Raw genomic sequence first — 24,083 nt, forward strand, 5'->3', positions numbered from 1 at the left:
AATTTAAGCACAAGTTTTGTAAACTTACAGATTACTATTTGAATTAAGCAATAAGAATAAAAATTAAAGCTTTTTAGTTCTGCAGATTAAATTTGAAAGTAGGCTGTCTTGCTAGTATTAAAATAAACTTGTTTCTTAAAACTTGCTTTATTGGATTACATCAGAAGCAGAGGTGTGTTCCTTGAGGGAGGGTAAATTTCTTCCTGGGCCCATCAGAATGAAGCTTTCACTGTTCTGCTCTTCAGAGGCTGGGGTGGTCTGTTGTTGTGCTTAATGGGGACTTCTTTATCACCTTCGACATTTGATAGAAGACTGCGGAACTGTGCCAGCTTGGAGGGAGGATAAAATATTTAAAGAGTCAAAAGCTATTAAAGTTACACAGAACACTTTTCTTCTAGTATAATTGATGCACTAATATTTAGAAAATCAGGTTGAAGATTGCAATGGTTTCACAGATGGGAAGGGAGGAAGCCAAAAGTTCCTTCACATTTCTTTGCACTAGGCATTTGGCTTAAATTATCGATGACTGACTGGATTAGAATACCAGCTTTCTTACACTTGGGTAAGAGACTTATCTGCTTGGTGCCTCAGTTTCCATATAGTACTATTTCATTGCATTGTTGTGAAGACTAAATGGGTCAATACATGTAAAGTTCTTAGAATGGTGTTTGGCATATGGCATATGCTCAAGAAGTGTTAGTTACCAATATAGGTCACACCGCCTGCCCTAAAGGCTTGTTATGAGAATTGACTGACAAAACGTACATAAGTAACCTAATAAAAGTAGTTGCTCAATCATTGGTAGTTACTATTTTCATAATTATAAACAATAATTAATGAGATATTTTGTTGAATATTTATGAGCTTAAGTTTCAAAAAAGAACAAAAACCCATGTTAGCTATCAAAGTATGCCACTTGAGAGTCACAATTCCCCAAAGTCTGAATAGTACTTCTAGTGCCAGTTTTTTCTTGTTTTTGAAACTCTTAGGAAGATATTTAACAAAGCTGGATTTTTCCTTATTAAGGCAAAAAGAATAGCAAGAGTTCTGAATCTCATATATTTTTTCTACATAAAGTAAAACAAGTGTTTATAAATACACTTTTATTTTTGATTATTCAATAGACCTTATGTCACAAATAAATCTTTCTCCATTGGAAGGGAAAATGAACTCTTCAAAATCTAATTGAAATAATAATTTTCCCCCAATAATACTATGAATTGAAATGGTATTCCTGCTTTGCACTTCTAATGCTCATTCATTCACCTTTGATACTCTACCTGTTCTGAGCTGATACTGATGTTTCCCTTAAGGATGATCCAGATTACACTCTCATAAAGAGGAGGATGAGTCAGAGAGCCATGGTAGGTCCAGTAATCCCGGGATGAAGGAAGGAGAACAGAGGGGTCAAAATTTGTGAATGGGGCTTTTTTGCCCTGAAAGAAAAAGAAAAGTAATATATTATTATATCATTATATAAACTATTTGCATCATTACATATATGACATATATGTTATATTATTTGGTAGATAGATCTTAGCTAAGAATTTAATCAATTTTTCTACTATATATTATTTCATGACTGGTATGTTTGTGGATATAAACAATAAAAGTAATAGAAGACTGAAAATACGCTACACTGGAATTTTGACTGAGCAATCTGCCTCCTTCTTCATTTGGTTGAAGATAAGCAAAGTTTTGAAAAGTTTTTATAATCTGTATTCTTTAAAAAGATATTTAATTTCCAGTATAAAACATTTATTGCTTCTCTAGGAATGATACCAGATACTGTTCCAGTGGTAATATATTTATTGACATGCATATTGGTATGTTTTATCTTCATTCTATTTATTCTTATTTTCTTTCCTGATTGGTTATATTGGTGTATAGAAAATGAATTGATATTTGTATGCTAATATTTTATGTAGTCAACTTTATTAAACTTGTGTATTAATTCTGTTTTTTACCTGTTTGATTTGTATTTTCCAGGTGGATGTCAATGATTATATCCTCTGTACTTGAGGATAGATTTGTCTTTGTTTCCCTAATATTTATCCAAATATGTACTCTTATTTCTTTCCTTTTTTTATTACATTGATTAGGACATTCATTGTAATGGTCAGTTGTGGTGGTCACAGTTGACACCCTGGTCTTGTTCTTGATTGAAATTGAAAGGCTTCAAATATTTCACTACTAAGTTTGATGTTTGATCCAAGTTTGTATGTGATATTCTTTCTTAAGCTCAATAAGTTTTCAGAGACTTTTCTTTCTTTTTTTTTTATCTTCAGGAATTGGCATTGAATTTTTATCAAATGCTTTTCAAGCATCTAACAAGTTTGTAATATGGTTTTTCATCTTTAATTTGTTACTCTAATGACTTATATTGGAAGATAGTCTAATATCAAACCATCCTTGCATTCTGGGGATAAAGTCTACTAGTTTGGAAACATTACTCTTTTAGTATACTTTTGAATATGATTTGCTGTAATTGATTTTAATATTTCTTTTAGCTATATTCCTAAGAAAGATTAGCCTATGATTTCCTTTTTGTGGTGGTCTTACCCAGTTTGGGTATTAGGTTTCATTTAATTAAATCAAAATAAAGTTTTCTGTCCCCTCATCTGAGCAGTTTAGTTAACAGTGGCATGATTGTTTCTTAAAAGTTGTGTAACACTTCCCCATAAAGTGGTCTGGGCCTAGAGTTTTCTTTCACTAGGAACATTTTTTACATTTTTTTCAGTTTCTTTTTAGATTCTTGATCTGTTTAGGCTTTAAACACATTTTGAGTCAGTTTCTCTGCATTTTCCTAGAAATTCATTCTTTTAATCTAAATTTTCAAATTTACTGGTATAGCGTTATACAGCTGACCCTTGAAGAATGTGGGGGTTAGGAGTGCTGACCCCCTGCACAGTCAAAAATCCACGTATAACTTTATGGTCATCCCTCATAACCACAGTTGTGCATCAGCAAATTCAATTAAGTGCCAATTTTGTAGTGCAATAGCATGTATTTATCAAAAAAAAAAATCCATGAATAAGTGGACCTGTGCAGTTCAAACCCATGTTGTTCAAGGGTCAAGTGTACAAATTTTTCTCTCTTAAAACTTTTTACCACATCTTTAATTATGACCCAATTCCTTATTTCTAATAAATTTTTTGCATGTGTACCTTTTTTTCCATCATCAAACTTGCCAAAAGTGTGTTTTTTGGTTGTTTTTATCCAGAAAATCAACTTTTCATTTTATTAATAAAATTCTACCTTGTATATATTCATTTTCTTTCTTATTTTATTAATGTTTTGCTTTATCTTCATTAATTATTTCCTTCTACTCTCTTTTCATATATTGTTTTTAATATTCCTGAGTTGAGTGCTTATTTATCTTCAGACTTTCCACTTTATAATATATCCATTTGAAGATTAAATTTTTTAGACTCAACATGAACTAGATTTATTTTATATAAAAATACAATGAAAGAAAATGACATATCTCTGACATATGATTTAACTATTTACTATTAAAACAGTAAAGCTAAGGTTAAATATATCAGAAAATCCATCTTTTTTTTTTTTTTTAAGCTGATGGGGAATCATGGTTATCAGACACTACATATTAAAGGGATTTTAAAACAATACCCTTAGCTTCTGTATTTTTGTATTGATAAAAAATAAAGATAGGGCTTCCCTGGTGGCGCAGTGGTTGAGAATCTGCCTGCCGATGCAGGGGATACGGGTTCGAGCCCTGGTCCGGGAAGGTCCCACATGCCGCAGAGCAACTAGGCCCGTGAGCCACAACTACTGAGCCTGCGCGTCTGGAGCCTGTGCTCCGCAACAAGAGAAGCCACTGCAATGAGAAGCCCGCGCACCACAACGAGGAGTGGCCCCCGCTCACTGTAACTAGAGAAAGCCCACATGCAGCAACAAAGGCCCAATGCAGCCAAAAATAAATAAGTAAATAAATTTATAAAAAAAAAAAAAGATATCTTTCTCCATGATGTAAAAAATTCACATTTTAGTTGGTTATAGTTTTTAAACAAATTTGAACAGCTATGAAACCCATTCTTCTACAGGCTTCATCCTGCTGAAATAGATGACCAATAACTATGAAAAACAAAACTAAAATAAAACAAATATCTGAGTCAGAGACCTTCTCAGAAGCAAGGAACATCTAAGTAGTCCCTTGATTTTCAGATTAGTAGTTTTTACTTCGGGCTTCCTACTCCTCACATCAAATATGCAATTAAATGACTTCTGTAGTTCTGCGGATTCTTGTTCTCTGATTTAAACTGAACTAATTAGTCTATTTACCTTAGTTTTAACTGCTTTTAGGGCATCAAGTACTTTCTGCAGGTTTGGGTTGGCCTGACCCACCTGGAGATTAAAAAAAATAAAGTGTGAGATAAAAATTGTTATCAAGTCAAATCCTATTTAGTTAATTTTTTTCAATTAAAGACAGTAACTGAAGAAAAAATATGCAAGTCAAAATATAGGAAGTTAGCAAAACTGTAACACAAAAACAAACCTCTTACTTTTTGTTCTATTAATTATAATTAGTACAATGAATGGCATGTTGTTAGTTTTCAATAAATGTTAACTAGAATCACTATAATTCCAAAAGTTAGTCACCCAAATATACCCACTTTAATAATAACTTCCCTATAGAACTTTTCAGGGACTCTCTTACAGAGGATGTGAACAAATCTTCCATTTTATATATCAATTGAACTTTCTTTATGGGACAAAAACTCTCTTAATATATTTTTCTTATGAAACATTAAACTGATAAATGCCTGACTCTATGAGGTAGGAAGTTTAGAAGAAAGGGACTTTGGAAGAGCTGAAAAAAAAATTAGCCTCACCTTCAACACCTTCCCATTTCATCTTTACCTGAAATTTATTTCTCTCTTCAAGTGGGAAAAGCCAAGAGAAAACAAACTAACAATATGCTAGGGAACTGTTTGTTCACCTGTGGTCAGTCATTAGTAGAAGGGGAACTTTCCAAAAATAAAAGAAAGACTCAAATATTCTTTTGCCTTATTTCATCCTATTTTGAGGTCTGATTGGTAAGAAATAGTTTTAGTAGAGCTCTGTAACTCTCTATAACTCACCTTCACCAAAACACCAATAATTGCCACACCATCAGCCTGTGGGACAGCTTCAGCAAAGCTGGAGTACTTCGCAGAATTCCAGTGAACTATATGAAACTAAAAATGACAGTGTGGTTGAGTCATTATTTATACCATTGTGAAGGTAAAAAGTAAGTTAGACATTAACTTGTTAATATATAAAGATATATCTTGGCTTTGATAGATAAAACTTATGTGACCCTTCATCCAGGGCATGGAAAGGGCTATGTTCTCACTCTTAAGAAGAGTTAACTGTGTGCTGAACAGTGGGCAAGTTGCAAATACTGGAATCAGTAAGTAAAATTTCTTTTCTCACAATATCATAACTATTCAATATTACTCCTTTTTTTAAAAAAAATCTTTGGTATAAGAAGATCAGGAATTCTGGCTAACTAGTTTGGGGACAAAAAACTTAATTTTCTCTCACTTGAGGTACTTAGTAACTTTATGAGAAGGGGTCCCTGAAGTATCTGGAGTCTTGGCCAAGGACAGATTCTCTTGAGCATATCCAGACACCTCTCAAGCCAACATCTCCAGCCTAACCTCTCTGTGGAACTCTAGACTTGTATATCCAAGTATGTGTGTATGTCTTCTTGATACTTTCTTGATATCTCCACATGGATGTTTAATATGAATCTCAAACTTAATATGGCCAAACTAGAACTCTTGATTTCCTCCTTGCCAGACCTGTTTCGTTTTCCCTTCTTAGAAAAAGGCACCACCTTCCATCTAATTGCTCAACCAAAATATACAACAGTTGTCATTAATTTCTTACTTTTCTCCACTTATCAACATCCATCTTTCAGCACATTTCATAGATTATACCCCTTCACTTGGTTCACAACTTTGAGTCTTTGCATTAGCTGCTGATTTTCTCTGAGGTGTCCTTCCCCATAATCTTTCAACAGCAGGATTTTGACTTGAATTAAGGCTGAACTCAAATGCCAGTTCTGAAAGAATCATTTTCTGACCACTCAATGTGAAGTGATCTTCTGGTCACTTGTATCACTCTAAATCAAACCAATTCTCTCCATGTTATGTATCCATTCCCTTCCTTTCCCTTCCCTTCTCTTCTCTTCCCTCCCCTCCCTTACCCTCTCTTCCCCTCCCCTCCCCTCCCCTCTTCTCTTCTTTGTCTCTTCTCTCTCTCTTTCTCCCCACCTCTCCCTCTCTCCTGCTCTCTCTTCCATCCTCCATCCCACCATCTGTCATACGTTGAACTTTGTGGCTAAGTGCCTGTCATCTCTACCCTGGATTAATTTTATTTTTCTCAAATTAGATGAGAGAATCACCAGTTTATATTTCTTAAATATAACCAAATATCCTCCCCCAAAGATGCTACTAATACTAATTTAGGCTTTCAGCCTATTTGATTTTAGTCCACCTTCAATTTTATGAAGGAGAAATAGGAAAAAAACATTTAATGGATTTCCACAACATTGAAAGTTATTAGCCTGGATTTACAGTGTAACATAAAGTAAGTTATATCTGTATACTATTCCCAAATCCTCTATTAAAATGAAAAATGCATAACCCTGTACCTAACAATCCCTCTTATGAAAATCTGCCCTACAAAATTGCTTTCACTAGGGTGTAAGATATGTGTACAGATGTATTTATTGTAGCATTTTATTTTTTTGATAAAAGCAAAAAACTCAACAGAACAAAAAGGAAAAGGCATTGTAATTGTCCATATGTAGGGCTCAGCCAATAAATTCTAACATATGCATACACTGAAATATTGTACAGACAGTAAAAGAAGAGGTGCAATTAAATCTACAGACTTGAAAAAATGATCATGATAAATTGGTAAGTGAAAAAAAAGCATGTTGGAAAACTATATATATTACGAACTCATTTTATAAAAGTAAAATAAAAAAGCCAACCAGTCTATATTGGTACAAATGTATTGTATATTCATACATATGAAGAGCAAAAGTTCTTTGTTTTCAGTCTTCCATACCCTCTGTTGACAGTTTGATGCAAATGTTCTTTATTTTTCCATGGATATACAGAGAGAATGCCTTGAATTGGATCACAAACTTCCATGTGGGGGCGAATCAAGAGGCCAGACGGTAGTGGCCTGCAGCCAGGGAACCTCAAACCCTCATCTAGAGTATGCTACTCTGTGATGACTCCTGTGATTAAACTTGCACCCTTAGTAGAGTCTTACTGAAGTGTTCCAGCCTAGCTACACCTATGCTACTGGTGTGTCCAAACTTGAACATTTAAATAAGAAGAGAATGATGGTGTGTTCCATTTGGGGGTCGGAGCTTTAAAAGGAGAGCAGTATTTCCCCTTGAGGCTAGCCTGACATCAAGATATGTTTCCAAGGCATTCTGAAATGAAAGAGTATTCTGGGGCTCATGAGTCTGACTCCAAGTTCACCTGCCTTTTTCACATGAAAAATTTCCCTCTACTGCCAAACACAGTGTGTCTGTATTTGATTTTAATGGAGACTGGGAGTGCCTTTCAGGGACCAGAATGCTCATTCCTTTGGAGCCATTATAATGGTGCCTTATGTTATAAGGGAGCTGCTTCTGGGAGGACTCTCAGTGTAGTTCTCGCTCAGTCGTTAAGCCACCTTACCTCTGCAGAATATTTGACTCCATCCACTAAGTGCTCAGAACCATAGTCATCTTTGACACCCCAGTGAAAATGGAACTGATGGAGCCTATAGCTTTCAGAGAGAGGACCACCTTTCAGCACTAGAAGAAAAAGGAAAATACTGTTAGTGTTACAATCATAAGCTCCAGCTTATCTTTGCATTTAATATAAACTAACATTAAATTAGATTGAGCAGAAATGAAAACAAACAGTAGTGCCAAAGTTTCCATCTTGTTGGTTTTTTTCCCCACATCCACAATGATGGTCTTCATATGTATGGTGCACCCTGCGATAGTGCATGAATTATATATAATTCTCAGCACATGAGCTGTAATTTTACCTTTTCTGCCTTTAAGAAAGCATATTGGAAAATGAGTGAATTATATGATTACAGGGTTTTCCTTGAATCTGCTTTAATTTGCAAGTTCAGTCATTCATTCTTTTAACAAAGATAGTAGTGGGCAGTATTCATCTAGATCTTTAGTAATTTATTTTTAGTAACAAATTACTCAACACATACCTTGTAACTGATCAGGACACAAGAGGGTATCTTGATAGCTTTGTTGAGAATCCCTAGCCAGGGACCAAAAGAATATTCCAGTAGAACAGTATGGCCACTTTTAAAAATCTAACATTGAATGACCATGTTTCTTTAGAGAGTCTATCCAATCATATGATTAATAAAACACACATAACACCAGACCTAATCCTAACAATGGACATAGCTGCAAGGTGTCTAAAATTTAGGCTCAGAACCTTGTAGGAAAGTGCTAAAACAAATTTTGCCTTATGTCAGTAGAGTTGTTTTATGGAATTGTTAATAAATTATTCAGTAAACAGTTTTGAAATTTTTACTGTGTGCTAGATTCTGGGATATGAAGATAATTCAGTCACTATGGCCTAGTAAGGAGAGGGGAATATAGACAAGTATACTTATGCACAGAATTGTTCCATGCAAGATGCACACAAGACCATTTTCTTACTGGCACTTAACAGTTACGGAGCCATTTTTCTGGTCACACAAATAAATATATACTTCACCTCTGTTTTTCTTCCCTACTAGGCTCCTCCACCCTCATCTCGATTAGAAAATATTTGCCTTTTCAGTTTTTATATTCATGATGGTTCATAGACCTTTTTGAAAAGCTACTGTTTATTCAGAGGGTGTGAAGTGAGCAAAAATACATTGGAAAAAAGAAGAAATGGAATAGTGTCTTTGAAAAGGAGAAGGACTGAAAAAAGACAGATCTGTTGAAAAAAGACAGATCTGGGAGTCCCCAAAATCATCATTACCACTTGTAAATTTTCTAGATATTCAAGATGCCTCACCAGATTCCAGCAACATTACACGTGTGCACAAAAGACTGCAGATGGTCATTTGTGTTTCTTAAAGCCCTATTGTTTTAATTTCCCCAGTAAAGTCGAAGAAAAATTAGAAGAGTCTTTTGGCTCACCTGATCGATTATCATTGTCTTCAAAGTTTACGTGGAAGGAATGTCCCACGTTGATGATTTCTTTTGCTGTGTCTGGACTGTAGGAGACACTGATAGGTTTGAGAGAGACATCATGTTTGGCTTCACTGGTTTTGATGTCGATGGGAGATTGGTTATTTCCATTTGCAATGGGGTACAACTTGCCCCACTGTTCAGGACCTACCAGGACAAACATATGTTTACAATCAAAACTTGATCAAATGCTCAAATCCAAGTTTTAGGAATATAACTTTGTTTATTAGATTAGGATTTACTGAGGATCTTAAATGATATTCTGTTTAACTTAATGGAAATTCAATGTTTGAGAATTCCCCTTTTCTATGCTATACTATAAAATAGTGTATTTGTCAATACAATTAATATGCTCATGGTCTGTGGGATCAGACTATACATATTTTACTGTTATAGCAATAGATTTCTAATAGACACATATGGAGAGAGAGACAGAGGGAGAGATAGGGAAAGAGACAGAATGCATTTTGTAGACAACAATGACCCAAAGGACAACTGCTAAGAATACATGCAAAGCTATTATAATTCAAAGTCAGGCAAACCAAACCATTAATCTATGACTACATAGGTATGTTAAGTGCTCAATATCTCTTTTATTGGAAAAGGGAAGAAGCTGTTATTTGATCTACATGAACAGAAGAACGCTTACCATTTTCGCCATCATATCCCCAGTCAGGGCTTGCCATGGTCTTCTATTTAGTTTTCTTTTTCTGAAAACAAAGATAATACCTGAAATAACTAACTGCAAATGAATGTGCAGTAGACAACTGAAACCACAATTTGTGGGTTTTTATAGAACCTCCTCTGCCCTTAATAGGTTACTATTTCAATCATCTCTACCTATCAGGAAGTATATGCATGTAAAAAAAATAGATATTGTAAAAGAAGGCCACAAGGGTAAGGTCATTTCCAATTGTTTTATTTTCTTATATTGTAAAAGAGAAATATAGAAATCTTAGCTTTTATAAAACCAAGCGCTCTTCCTCTCATGTTAGAAGATATGGCTGAGTATTATCATATATGATTCTTTGAATTTCTAACAGAAAATGACTGTGCACTTGAGTTTTCCAATTTTTACCCTTGCTGGACACTTAAGCAATACTAACAACGGTAATTTAGTAAGAAGAATAATTTGCGTGTTTACAGGCTGATCAGAACAAGTATCATGATGTTAATTTAAAATCAGGGAACAGAATCACTAATTATTTGTAATATATATTCTGCATAATGGTACATTTCAAAGACACACAAGATGAGAATAAAGTCCTTCATTTTTAAAGGAGTTGGGATTCATAAATGAGGAAGATTTTATTAATATTGAAATTAAATATGGTCCAATATTTATTTTACACATCAAATACAGGTCTACTGGAATAGAAGGTTTTCTTCCGTATAGTTCTATACAATTTATAGAGCACTTTCATATTATTTTATTTTACCATTACCACTACACTCATAAATCCTATACAGTGAGAATTATCATCTTGTAGCTGAGAGATGTTGAGGGTCTTCACCACAACTAGCAAGAAGCCAAGAAGCCAAGACTTCAGCCTCCAAGTCCAATTGTTTTCTTTACTACACCTCTGTTGAATGCCATACTGGGTGAGCTATGAGGTGGATGATCCCTAGTTCTCTTTCTATGCCCACAATTCTCTTAAGTCCAATTTAAGCTTGGACCAAGGTTAGACTTGCCACCTTGATGAGAAGATTTACAAGACTTTTCAAGGAGGCAAAGAAAACCAATTAGTAAGTGTCAGATTGGCTAGGTCAATATTTCCAAGGCTCTAAATGTGCTCAGAGGAAACACAATCAGAAAAAATAAGCTTCCATAGTAATGACTGATTTCCATGCCTTGGTAGTCATACTTCCTTTCACACTCTGGAATTGTCTGAGCTACCTAGGCTTTCTGAAATAAGTGAATCTGGCACAATTTTTAGCAAGGTTGACCAGAAGCACATTGTTTGTCCCTTTTGGCTAATGATAGCCAACTAGCTCAGATGCAGATGGACTCATGGCTCATGAACAAAGTTGGAAGAGGCCCAAGCTTCCATTCCACACTTTAGTAGGCAGAAGAAACTATTACTTAAAAGGGAACTTTTTTTAAAGGTACCATTTATTAAAGGTCCAGTATTACTCAAATGCTAGGCTAAACAGTTTATATGAAGTAATTCATTTAATTCTCACAATAACCAAATTAGGCATTAAAATGTGTATTCTACATAAGAGGAAATTGAAGGCAATTCCTCGGGGTTATGCAAATCTTGTAAGTGGCTGCTTATATCTTACAAGCCTAGGGTTTAAACTTAGATCTGTCTAACTCCAAAGCTTGTACTCTTTCTTAACCTTCCACTGTCAACAAATGCCCATTGACCTCAACTTGATTCTGTTTTCTGGAGGATTGGATTGGTTAATGTGGTCTGGTCTGGCTTAAGTTGACCAGTAGTCAGACTTGAACCTTGGGATACTTCATTCTAGAACCAGAGTCTCAGGTTGGCCAGAAGCTCATGGAGTGATAGAAACAGGCTACTCTTTGCCAGATAAGTTGCCTCCTAATTGCTACTTTGTTAAAAGTAACTTTAAATCAAACTACTATATTAATCAACCTATTTGGAAAAAAGGACAACTTCCTTTTCATTACATGATTACGTGATAATTCATCACATGAATATCTTAACATACACATGGGATTGTATTTTATTTAAAGTTTTAGACACTAAATTACCTTGAACCCTAACCATTATGACCCTTTATTCCATTATGTACCCAGGGTGTGTTTGTGTACATCTACAAGCAGAAAACTATATAGAGAAAGGATATAAAATTTAATGAGCACCTATGGTTTAAGTCCTAACACTGCTCCCATTTACTTTTATCCTTCTTTTTCTGCTTACAAACTTTGCCTCTTTCAGCTTAATATCTATACTAAATCCAATATGTCTCACTTTGTGTTCTCTTTACTTTCACCTGTAGTCTCCTCACAGTATACTTTTCTAGGCCTGTAATCTTTGGACTGCTTTTGCATACCAAGGAGTTCAGTCTACACAGTCTCTGCTCTTCTAATCTAAACAGTTTATTCCCTAAAACCATCAAGTATATAAACACATATTGAAGAAGGCTTTTTTTTTCACCTGTTAGAATATTCCAAATAAATCCATATGTACATGGAATTGAATCAGGAGCAAGTAGGCTGATGGAAAAACCTATAGTCTTTAAAAAAGTAACGTAAAACTACATAAATAATTTTGATAGAGAATTTGTTAATTGGTAACTCTTAGAAGTATCAAGTTATATGTCAATTATATGTCAATAATATGGAAAAAAAACAATTGTAGTACTTTAAATAGAGATTTTTAAATATTGAAAGAATGATATGCAGAATGTTTAATTTTAATAATTACATTGGTTTAATTTGCAAATTTGATGAAAATGTATTAATGGGCTGAGGGTAGAAGGGAAAGATTTCTTCCTTTACCTTATGAAATGGAATTTTAGAGGCCAAATATTTACTGAAAAAAATATTTAAAGATAAAATGTTGATATTATTTTACCCTGAAACCATATGCCATAATTTTATCTCTTGATCTTTCACAATACATAAAATTCTTGCAACAAACACAGAAGCAAAAAGAATTATGAAAAGTGATAAAATATTTACTATTAGTATTAAGGAGAGCTATTTCACCATGCACTCATCTAGGGGTACTGGAGTAGGCTAGAAAAGATTTTTGTTCATTGAATAATTGCCATCTGTTGGATTCTTTAAAATAATGACTTAATTCAGTTCTCACAGTAGACCTAAGGGTTAGGTTAGTCTCACCCCAATTTTTTTTTTTTAATTTCAGTTTTTCCTAATTTTTTTTTTAATTATTATTTTTTTCTTTTTTTTTTTAACACCACATTTATTTATTTATTTTTTTGGCTGTCTTGGGTCTTCGTTTCTGTGCGAGGGCTTTCTCTAGTTGTGGCAAGCGGGGACAACTCTTCATCACGGTGCGTGGGCCTCTCACTGCTGTGGCCTCTCCCGCTGCGGGGCACAGGCTCCGGACGCGCAGGCTCAGCGGCCATGGCTCACGGGCCCAGCCGCTCTGCGGCACGTGGGATCCTCCCGGACCGGGGCACGAACCCATGTCCCCTGCATCGGCAGGCGGACTCTCAACCACTGCGCCACCAGGGAAGCCCCTCACCCAACTTTTAAAGAGGAATAGCTGATGCTCAGAAAAATTCAAGGAGAAGAGTCAGGATTTGAATCCATTTCTGATTACCTCTAAAACCCATAAGTGCATCCTCTTCTCTATTTTATTACACCACCATTTTAACAGGCTGTCTATAACACATTTAGTTTAAAGTTACTTAATAGGGGGCTTCCCTGGTGGTGCAGTGGTTGAGAGTCCGCTGCCGATGCAGGGGACACAGGTTCGTGCCCCAGTCCGGGAGGATCCCATGTGCCATGGAGCGGCTGGGCCCGTGAGCCACGGCCACTGAGCCTGCGCATCCGGAGCCTGTGCTTCTCAGTGGGAGAGGCCGCAACGGTGAGAGGTCCGCCTACGACACACACACAAAAAAAGTATTAAAGTTACTTAATAGGACTTATCTGGCAGTCCAGTGGTTGGGACTCTGTGCTCCCAATGCAGGGGCTGAGGGTTCAATCCCTGGTTGGGGAACTAAGATCCCACATGGGCCTGTGGCCAATAAAATACATACATACATACATAAATACACAAATACATAAAGTTACTTAATAGCTTATTACATTTATTTATTAAGTAGCATCAGCTAGCTTTGTTGAAGATTTTTTAGTGCCCTGAAATGTTTTCAAAAAAGCAGACATTTTCTCAGTGTTTTACAAAATTTGAAAACCATGTTTAGCTAATTTAAAATTATATTAAACATTTCTTATTTGAATTTTTTTCTCCTAATCTCTTAAATGAACATTTTCCTCTGATTCCTACTTCAATCTTTTAAAACTGAAAGAATGAACTCTTATGAAGGCAAGTAAATTATGATGAGTTTCAAATTTAAATTTATAATTTATAATTAAAAAACTAGGAATGTGAAAGAGTACTGTGTCTAATTATGGTAGAGGTCTGCTAAATGCCACTGAAAAGAAATTCCAAAAGGCAATACAGTTCTATAATCCGTAGCATTCCACAAGGATAGGTGGCTTCCCTGAGACCCATATTTTCCCTAAAATAAGGAAATATACATAGTGAAAATCAAGTGTCATGTTTATTAAATTTGGCATAACTCTCAATTTGCTCCCTAATTTCCCTGCTTCTCCAGATGATATTGTTTAGGGTGACAAGAGAAAGCTTATTTCTAGTGGAGAAGTGGGTCATGGAAAATGGTTATATTATCTTATACATTTCTGCAGTAAAACAATTGGAAATTCTGCTGAATCAGTTTAAATGGTAGGATGGTTTATGTGGATTTCACAGCTATTATTTCTTCCAAACTGGTCTTTCTCTCCACTTGTAACAAGATGTCTTACCAACTTTATTCTTTCCAGTGGATGTCTTTGTCTCCATCCATACCAAGCTTGTTCCCATTTTAGGACTTTTGCACTTGCTGTCCCCTCTGTCTGGATGCCTCTGTATCCAGATCTTTACACAGGCTCAAATTTCACCTCCTCAGAGACAAGTTTCCTGATGTCTAAATTTAATATAACCCTGCTTCTCAGTCACTCTATTAATTCAGTCTGTCTTCTTTCTTTCATAACATTTGTTGCATCCTGAAATTATTAATTTTTTTTGCATCCTGAAATTCATTTGTTTACTTGCTTAATATCTATAACCATCTCTATAACGACACCTGGATAATGATGGACCATTTTAGTTTTTTTAATCACTGCATGGAAAACAGTGGTGTTCAATAAATACTTTAGAGAGAACAGTTAAGTGGTCATTTTAAACTTCAATTATTGTATTTCTATAAAGACTTAGAAGAAAAAACACTCATCAGGGACTGCACCCACCCAAACGTACTGGTCTGAACTCAAGGGTGTGTGAATGCGTTTTGCTGGAGGTGAACTCATGTTCGTATTTGGAACTAAGGAAAAAGAGCATTTCCTCTCTCAGTTCTATTAATGGAGGAATGAAGTGACCCGTCTGTGTCTGTCAGTCATTGCTGGGAGAGTGAGGACATTGGTCTTTATAAGTGTCAACTTTTTTGAAACTTTGTAAGTATCAAAACTTAACTCTTGAAATGTGGTTTGAACTTTTGACAGAAATTTCACAGATCCATAACTCATGGATTTTATTACTGTAATAAAAGAAAAACTTTCAACCTTATATTTCCTGCCTTGGAACATTTTATTTTTATTTTTGAAGGCAGTTTTAAAATTCACTAATGAATATTTTTTATTAACCTAGTCAACTCTACATAGGTAACTATTTTAATCCACAGCATAGAGGCATTCAATTTCTTACAATGTCTTGCTTTTGAAAACATTACATTTTAAATATACCTAGTTGATTGTCATACATATTGAAATTACTGGTTGGAACGATATATATTGAATACACTGAAAATATAGGCTGTGCACTTAAAAAATTATTTATTTAAAAAATTTTTGAATTTTATTTATTGTTTTTTATACAGCAGGTTCTATGGCTTGTGCACTTTTAAGCTAATGGTTAGGAGGCTCTTCTACTGGATGAATGGGTAACTTGTGCAGATTAATTGTACCATCTTTATTTTTAAAACAGACAAAATAGGGCTTCCCTGGTGGCGCAGTGGTTGAGAGTCCGCCTGCCGATGCAGGGGACACGGGTTCATGCCCCGATCCCGGAAGATCCCACATGCCGCGGAGCGGCTGGGCCCGCGAGCCATGGCCGCGGAGCCTGTGTGTCCGGAGCCTGTGCTCCGCAACAGGAGAGGCCACAGCAGTGAGAGGCCCGCGTACAGCAAAAAAAAAAAAAAAAAAAAAAAAAAAAACAGACAAAATAATATTTGTCTTATCTCCTAAATGTTTAGGGAATTGATGAGCTCCTCTATAACAGATGACATAATTAAGGAATATTTTTCATCTCAAAAGAAAATAACATGCATAATCCTTAATAAACCTTAAAATACTGCACAAATGTAACTGATTAACTTCAGCCTCAAAAAAAAAGTTTGATTTTAACTCTCAGGTAAATACATAATATAAATACATGAAATAAAATAAAATAATTCGAGTGATTGCATGTGGCCTGAAATTCAATTGAGTAAATTGAGTAAAAGACATCTGCTTGCCACAGATTAAACTAAATCCCACATGTAAATATGAAAGGAGATAAATTCTCAAATGTAAATATTAAGGGAGGTGAAGGTCAGTCACATCAGTCACCTTATCTTAAGATGTTTCATGCAACCTTTGTTGGAGTCCATCTACCTAAAAGTTATCTGAAGATTTAAAAACATTTTCTATTGACTCCCCCAAATAATTCTGTTAGCTCTCAAACCCTTTTGTCAAAGACTAGATTTCTAAAACACATTTGCATATTCAGTATATGTTCTATCTTAATCCCGTGTTTCTTAATGTTTAATCTGTAGATCACCTGCCTCAGATTCACATATATGTGAATTAAAATGCACATGCATGTCTCATCCACTCCCTTACTTTTGTGAGATGACCTGATGCAATTTAGATTGCTAACATATATCAAGCTCTGCTGGTAGGTATTGGTAGCATTTTTAGACGTATCCGGGAGCTATAGGAATCTGCCTTCACAATCTAATTACTAAATATATGTTTCAATGAAAGCAAGTCTCTGATCAAACCCCCTCCATTGTACATTCATTAGTAGCAAATTGGCACAAAATAGTCATGAGACTTGTCTGCAGTTTCAGGAGGGCTTGCTGCAAGTGAGGCTCACCACCCAGCAACTTGAATGAAGGACTCACTTCAAACACGCTTTGATGATATCAGGACTGGTGATCTTTGTTGTTGGTTCAGGCAGCTGGGTCCACTGGGACCCAATGAGGCCTAGACTTACATACTACATCAATGACATTCAAGTGTTGTACTTGTTCACTCATATATCTTGTTCATGTAAGAATTATGGATCTAGCAAATTTTCTCTAGTCACTTATTACTCTTGATACCACTAATTTCATGAGCACAAAATTATTTATAATATCCTTTATAGTAAATAACTAACCTGTCAGTGTTGAGTTAGCTGTAGATATGATAAGTAGTCACCTCTGAAGATCCTAGGTCCTGATTAGGATGCTATTATGCATTCCTATTAAGCATTAGATTATATTAGCAAAGACATTATTAATACTGAAGTAACACCTACTGAATCAAAATCTCTTCACGGGAGGCCTGAGAATCTGTTTTAACGAACATTGCAAGGTGACATTTTAAAACACATTTGGACACTTTTACAAACACTCTTTTAATTGGAATGTCTTTTTCCTCACATGCCTTCCTCTTTTAGGAAGAATACCAAATATTAGCAGCCACTTGAAAAAAATATTTACTGTTTTACTAGTTTTTATCCTCATAATATTTTAAAAATCCTTTAATGCTTTTACTAGTACCTGACTCCAGAGGAGAACATCTTTTTTCATTTTTTTTTTTTGATGCTTTTTTTATCTGTTGGGTCAATGTGCTAACAACAGGGTAGTGACGTTCTCTTCAGGGGTTTTTGAATCAAATGCTCAAGTCGGATACATGGTTAAGTGAAGACAAGCATAATAACCAAATGCCTTTTAGTAGTGGAAATATCCATGGCTGCATGCAAGAGGCTGACATTTTAATTCTCTCTTAACTGATTCCTGTCCTAGTAGGGCTACCAAAGAAAAACAGCAAGACCACTAATTGAAATACCGGTTTGCAGAATGACTCAGAGTGTACAGAAGAAGTACATTACAGAGAACCCCTTTACTGACCTTAAAAGAGTGATTCACTTGGTTATAAAGCAGAAACTAACACACCATTGTAAAGCAATCATACTCCAATAAAGATGTTAAAAAAAAAAAAAAAGAGTGAACACGGACACCTAATGTGGATGAAGCCATAGCTACAATGCTCCTTTGGTCTCTAAAGACTTTCTTTAGAGTCACAGCTATTTTCAGGTGTTAGCATTAACTAAAATTTGTCTGTCTAACCTAATTTCTGTGAGTCATTCTATTTCTTTATTGTGAAGAGGGTTAATGATTGTACTCACCTTGAAGGTTTTGCTTTTTTATGAGGATTAGAGATAAAGGCACATAGCAGATGCACAGTAAAAGATAGCTATTATATTTTCACTGAGTGTACTACTAATAATGGAAAACTGCGTGGGTTGTGGTTAAATTGGATGGGAAAGTTAAATGACCCTGAGAGTTGAGGACACAGGTCTGTGTCAGAACTTCCAAGACTTTGACTGATGAAGTATATTAGCTAATCAGCCTTAAAACCATGGGACATAATCCTCCCTAGGTTTTTTTTTTTTTTCCCTAAGAAATGGGTAAGAAATAAATGAAATGATTATAGATGCTTTTCAAGAAATAAACTCTTTCTTCTAGAACAGGCCCATAGAAAGGGGCTTTTACTCACTATAATTTTACTCACATGATCTTACTTATAACTTTTAAGAAGATTGTGAGCTGAGTAGAACAAATGTTAGTATCCCTCTTTCAAAATGAAGAAAGAGGCTTTCACAGATGAGAAAGTTAAGCTACTTACCCAAAGTCAGATGTGAGTGTTAGAACAGTGTCTTCAAGCTCTGTATCAAGCATCCTTTCCAGTGATGAATTATAAAATCAAACTAAAAATAGTGTTTCTTTCATCACTTTGTATTTCATTATTAAAAAGGAGTTCAGTGATATGGTTAGTTATTACCTCCCAAACAGTCTTTGTATTTTCCTTAAAATAGACTTCTTAGTGTCAACATAGACAGGGCTTGGTTTTTTGTCCATGGGAGGGGTCAGGGTGTTATACGGGCCATCACCTTTCCTGAATGATGGATGCTGTGGGGTTTTGCATCTCCACAGCCAGGCTGTCCAGGCCCACAGAGTTATCACACATCCTTCTCGAGGTTCTTTCGGTGTCTACACTTCTAACATTTCTGTAGAGAAACTAAGCTACACATGATTTCAACTCTCTGGTTGCAGTGTAGCTCATGAACATATATCTCCACATTTCCACAAAAATCTACTTTATTTCTTCTAGTCCTAGGGTGAAGGATCAGAGCACAGGATGGAACATAATAGATCCTCCTCCCTTATATTTCTAGGGCTGGAGGAAGAAAAGTAAATTTATATTAGAGTCTCCCTACAACAAGATTTCAAAAACAATCGTTGTTCCTTTAGCTAAAGGCTAAATAGCAAGATTTTAATGAAAGTCCTTCCAGATCCTGTCTCCTGTAAACAGATTACTTGTGTAATTTAGTTGCTAAAGGCCATATGTCTTATTCTGACTTTTCTCTGCTTTTCTTTAATTTTTTAAAAAAGTTGCTCTAGGGGGCTTCCCTGGTGGTGCTGTGGTTGAGAGTCCACCTGCTGATGCAGGGGACACAGGTTCGTGCCCCAGTCTCGGAGGATCCCACATGCCGCGGAGCGGCTAGGCCCGTGAGCCATGGCTGCTGAGCCTGAGCGTCCAGAGCCTGTGCTCCGCAACGGGAGAGGCCACAACAGTGAGAGGCCCGCGTACCGGAAAAAAAAAAAAAAAGTTGTTTTAGGCAAATGAGAACTACCTAAATATATAACATACTAATCTGATCTCAAAGATAGACGTGGCTACAAGTAAGTGAAGAATATTAAGAACTCTTGAAGATCTCTGATAAAATATAACTCTTCCTTTAGCACTGACTCACATAGTGAGAGTGCACAGGGTCTTTTCCTGTAGTTTCTTAGGGCTCCTTTCTGGAATCAGAAAATTTTGGAGAGGCTACTTGGGCAACAGTTCTCAAATGTGACTTGAAAGGCTTTGGGTTTCCAAACTTCAGGGTTGAGAGTGAAAAGTTGTTGATTGCATTCCCTTACACCTCACTTATCTGGCCTGTGGTGGAGTTCCTTAATATGCAATAGTTAGGTAGTTCAGTAACAATCCTAAGTCCTTTAAGACTGTTCCAGACTGTGCCTTTAACTACTTGGTAAAGTTCCATACAACCTTTGTACAACTGCCTCCGTCATCACCCAGGAGGCAGCCGGAACCAGTCTGGTGAGAAAGAACTCCAGGAAAAACACTTCCCCAGGTTCATGTCAGTAATGCTTTTAAAATGGAGACCCACAGACTCCAAAGGACTCCTTAAGGTCCTTAGTGGCTATGAACGAAGCTCCAGTTAGAATGAAGGTTATGAGCATAAACTTCCTAGAACAAATAGGGCTGATTTTATTCAGTGATTTGATCTGGGGAAGATGAATTCCTGGCAATGTTATCAGTTCCTCCCGTTGGTAATTTCTGGGGGTGCTAGCTAGCTGAGTTTACATTTGGCGTTCTTACAATGTGGTCTTTTGTTGCTCCTGTTGCAGGCTCCAAGAGTTCTCAGAGATCCCCCTCAGGGTTGGACAGGATTCAACTGTGCGGTTGCTTGCAGCTGGCACCAGCTGTTGCTACACTTTTCAATCCTAATTTTGTTTTTTGGTTAAGATTGTGTTTCTAGTCCTCCCCCAACTTCTGATACTACAAATATAGTGCCAAGTTGTTTGCTGGTGAGCATATTATTAGTAAAGACCAGTGGCTCCTTTCAAAGGAGCATCAACTATTAACATAAAATCACTCATGGAAATAAGGCTAACTGTGCCATTTATTTTGGTTGCTACATTTTTAAAAGAATCATTCTAAGTTTAAAATAAGAGGTGGCAAGTAAAACTTTGCTTAAGGATTCAAGTCATTAAAACAAAGTTGGAGTGGTGAGGAAGAAAGGAAATCATCATTTAGCAGCCGTTAAATATCATAAAGCTTGAAGAAAAGATAGGGTGACTTTTATTAGATCAAATATTAGCAGCCATATTCTGGCATGATGAACATGCCTTTTGTATGAGATGAGTATGACATCCACTCAAAAAACAACCCAGTGGGGAGAGAAACGCCAACCATAATAGATGTGACCTTTCAGTGCCTTGGCCATTGGCATTGCGCGAGGGTAATCCTAGATCACCCATTTTTCCATTTGGATGTAGCTGAGACTGACGGGGCAGGTGTCCTGCCTAAACCAACTGATTTACGATCTGCTTTCAGTCTCCTTCCTGCTTGCCTCTTCCAAAGTGAGCTTGAAAATCCAATTCTTTCCACTACCTCTTCAGAGAACCTAGAGGTAAGGTAGCAATATATTATTTTTGTTACTGGTAAGGCTGCTTGAGCCAATGCAAAGATTGGTGATAAATGCATGCCCCTGAAAAAATATTTAAATCTATTAAATTTAATAAGTTTGAAATGCAGCTACTCACCGAAGACTTGAATTGCAGTGTCTAGAGAAAGCTAAATTGAGCACAACTTAATCCCCTCATCATAATATGAACAAAGCATAAGACAAATGGTACCACGGCAGTCGGGCACCACAACTTATGGTTGTCGAAATGAGCTATGGATTGACTTCATGACTCACAATTACTCACACACTTCCATTAAGGTCACCAGCCTGCCTCCTTAATCATCAGGGCTGCCCCCAGATCATTCAACCCAACTCCAGGTGATGGACAGTGAAAGTTTGTTGGGATTTCGGTGATCCATCACTTCTTAGGGTATAAAATTGGCCTGGACATCACTGCATGTGGGAGGAGAGAGAATCACATTCACTACATATTACAAGGAACACTTACAGATTCCTGCCCCTCTCTGATTTGTCCTCAGGAGGAAAGTGCTTAAAACCACTCCAAAGGGGATGTCATAGTTCCATTCTGGAGTAAACATGTGTGAATCGGTCTTTTCTGGAAGTTTAACTCTGTTTTTAGTGCCTGGCTTGAATGTCAAACCTACACTTGTACGCCCAGGTTCAGGTCTACCTGATGCCATCCAGAGAAGCTTTGCTCTCTGGACCTCCCACCTGGAATCTGACCTTGCCTTTGTCTGGGGCTGGCCATCACAGATGGACTGCTGCCTGCCTCAGGACCCACGTGCCTTCTCTGCCCATCCCCTGCCTGCCAGCTTAGTCCAGCTTCTCATCCAGAATCCTCTTATTCTATCCTGTTCTGTGACCATTAGTTGAATTCAGGCACAGATAACCACTTAGACCAGAGGCTGAGAGTACTTGGCAGAGAAGAATACTGTCCGGGGACCTAAGCGACTGAGGGATAGTGCAGCCCGGCATGAGCCAAAAACAAAGGTCAGTGCGTGCTCTTCAGTGGTCAAAAATGTGTGGAAAAACATCTGGCCTAAATGGGAAAAAGGTGAAAGCAGGAAGAACATGAGCCATTTATTATGTGTCACACTAATGACTAACGCCAGACTGTGTGCTTGTAACTCAGATGACTTGGGTAGCATTTGTGTCTTGAGTCTCTCACACATTGTGAAAAATCATTCATGGATACGTTTATTTATGACTTTAATTTTTTGAATGGATAATAAGTTCATTTTGTTCTAAACTTAGGAAAGGGTACAAAATTAAAAAAAATTCCCTCCCATCATCCCAGAGAGAAACAAAGCTATCAATTTTGCTCATACTCTTCTAGTTGATGCATATACATGAAAATAACTGCATATATTTTCTCTTTCAAAAAATACAGATAGCATTCTCGGTATACTTGTTTGGCCCTCACCTTTCCCCCTTAACATGTTATTTAATTTTAAAATTAAATGTCTTTTTGCTTGAACAAATAACCCCAAACTTCTCTTGGGATCAAGTACAGCTAATACCTTGGAATCACAGAATGAAGTTACTTTAAAGAAAGCAAGAAGATAAGGCACATTAGAAAATTCCCTAAATTCCTCTTTGTGCATGAGAGGAAAATAATATAAAATTACTTCAACTTTGAAAAAGCTTTGTGGACTATAGAGTCATTCACAAATATAGCAGATTACCAGTTGCTCATCTGAAACACTTGGGACCACATGTGCTTCAGACTGTAGAATATTTCAGATCTTATAAGAGCATTACAATGCAAATATTATATAAGTAATGCCTTTAGTGGTGCCTGGTGGAGCACCCTGTAATTTAGCACATTACTATTTTTATAGCAAAATGTATAAGCAGTCATAATAAGTGGAATAAATAAGGACTATAATTAGCTTCATATCAGTTCAGGTCAAGTTTTGTTCACAAATGAGTTCAGGTCAAGTCGGGTCAGATTTTTGCAGAAAAAACTTGGTTTTCAGAAAGTTTGGGATTTCAGGGTCGGAAGCAAGTCATAGTGGACTTGTATTTCCCTCTCCTATGTTGAGTGGGTCAACACAACGGCAATGTGGGTGGTAGGAAAACAGTCAGATCTGGACCCAAGGGTCATATACCTGATCTACCATTTAATCCTTAGATGACACTGTGGAAGTTTCTTGACCTCTGTAAGTCTCTGTTACCTCATCTGAAAAATGAGGAAAATAATTCCTACCTTGCAGGACTGTAGTGAGGGCTAAATTATGTTTCAAGTATCTGGTACCTGGTAAGCAAACTAGGATGATTGACAGCTGTTATCATTGTTTATGGAGGTGAAGTCTAATGAAATAGAATTTAAATCTTTTATTTTTCATGAAGAATTTGAAAGTAGCAGGAGAGAGAGGTAGGAATTTAGTATAAGAATCCCAGGAGAGTTCTTTAAGGAATAAGGATCAATACCCCAAAGCTTCCTTTCTGGAATTTAAATTTATGGAAACCCGTTAGGGTAGACAGGGCAGTGCTGACCTAAGCTCAGAGTCCTGGAAGTTCCAAAGAGCTTCTGAAAATGAACTCCCCAGAAAGTGGATAGTCCCAAACCAACCTGGAACGAGAAGGACAACAGTAGTCTG

At 36.4% G+C, this 24,083-nt stretch overlaps 1 protein-coding gene across 2 annotated transcripts; it reads right to left on the minus strand.

The window, feature by feature from the left end:
- Nucleotides 1-212: 212 nt before the first annotated feature.
- CA1 (carbonic anhydrase 1) lies at nt 213-9,921 on the minus strand. 2 transcript variants are annotated; one of them, XM_060116073.1, is made up of 7 exons: nt 9,885-9,921; nt 9,185-9,382; nt 7,713-7,831; nt 5,106-5,201; nt 4,306-4,368; nt 1,281-1,436; nt 213-329 (listed from the first exon to the last, which is right to left on the minus strand). In XM_060116073.1, the coding sequence occupies exons 1-7, from the start codon at nt 9,919-9,921 to the stop codon at nt 213-215; spliced, it is 786 nt and encodes a 261-aa protein (XP_059972056.1). The 2 variants fall into 2 exon arrangements, with proteins under 2 accessions (XP_059972056.1, XP_059972058.1); XM_060116075.1 differs by lacking the exon at nt 9,185-9,382.
- Between the last annotated feature and the right edge of the window lie 14,162 nt (nt 9,922-24,083).

The sequence above is a fragment of the Mesoplodon densirostris genome, chromosome 13, assembly GCF_025265405.1.
Source record: "Mesoplodon densirostris isolate mMesDen1 chromosome 13, mMesDen1 primary haplotype, whole genome shotgun sequence".
Classification (NCBI taxonomy): Eukaryota; Metazoa; Chordata; class Mammalia; order Artiodactyla; family Ziphiidae; genus Mesoplodon; species Mesoplodon densirostris.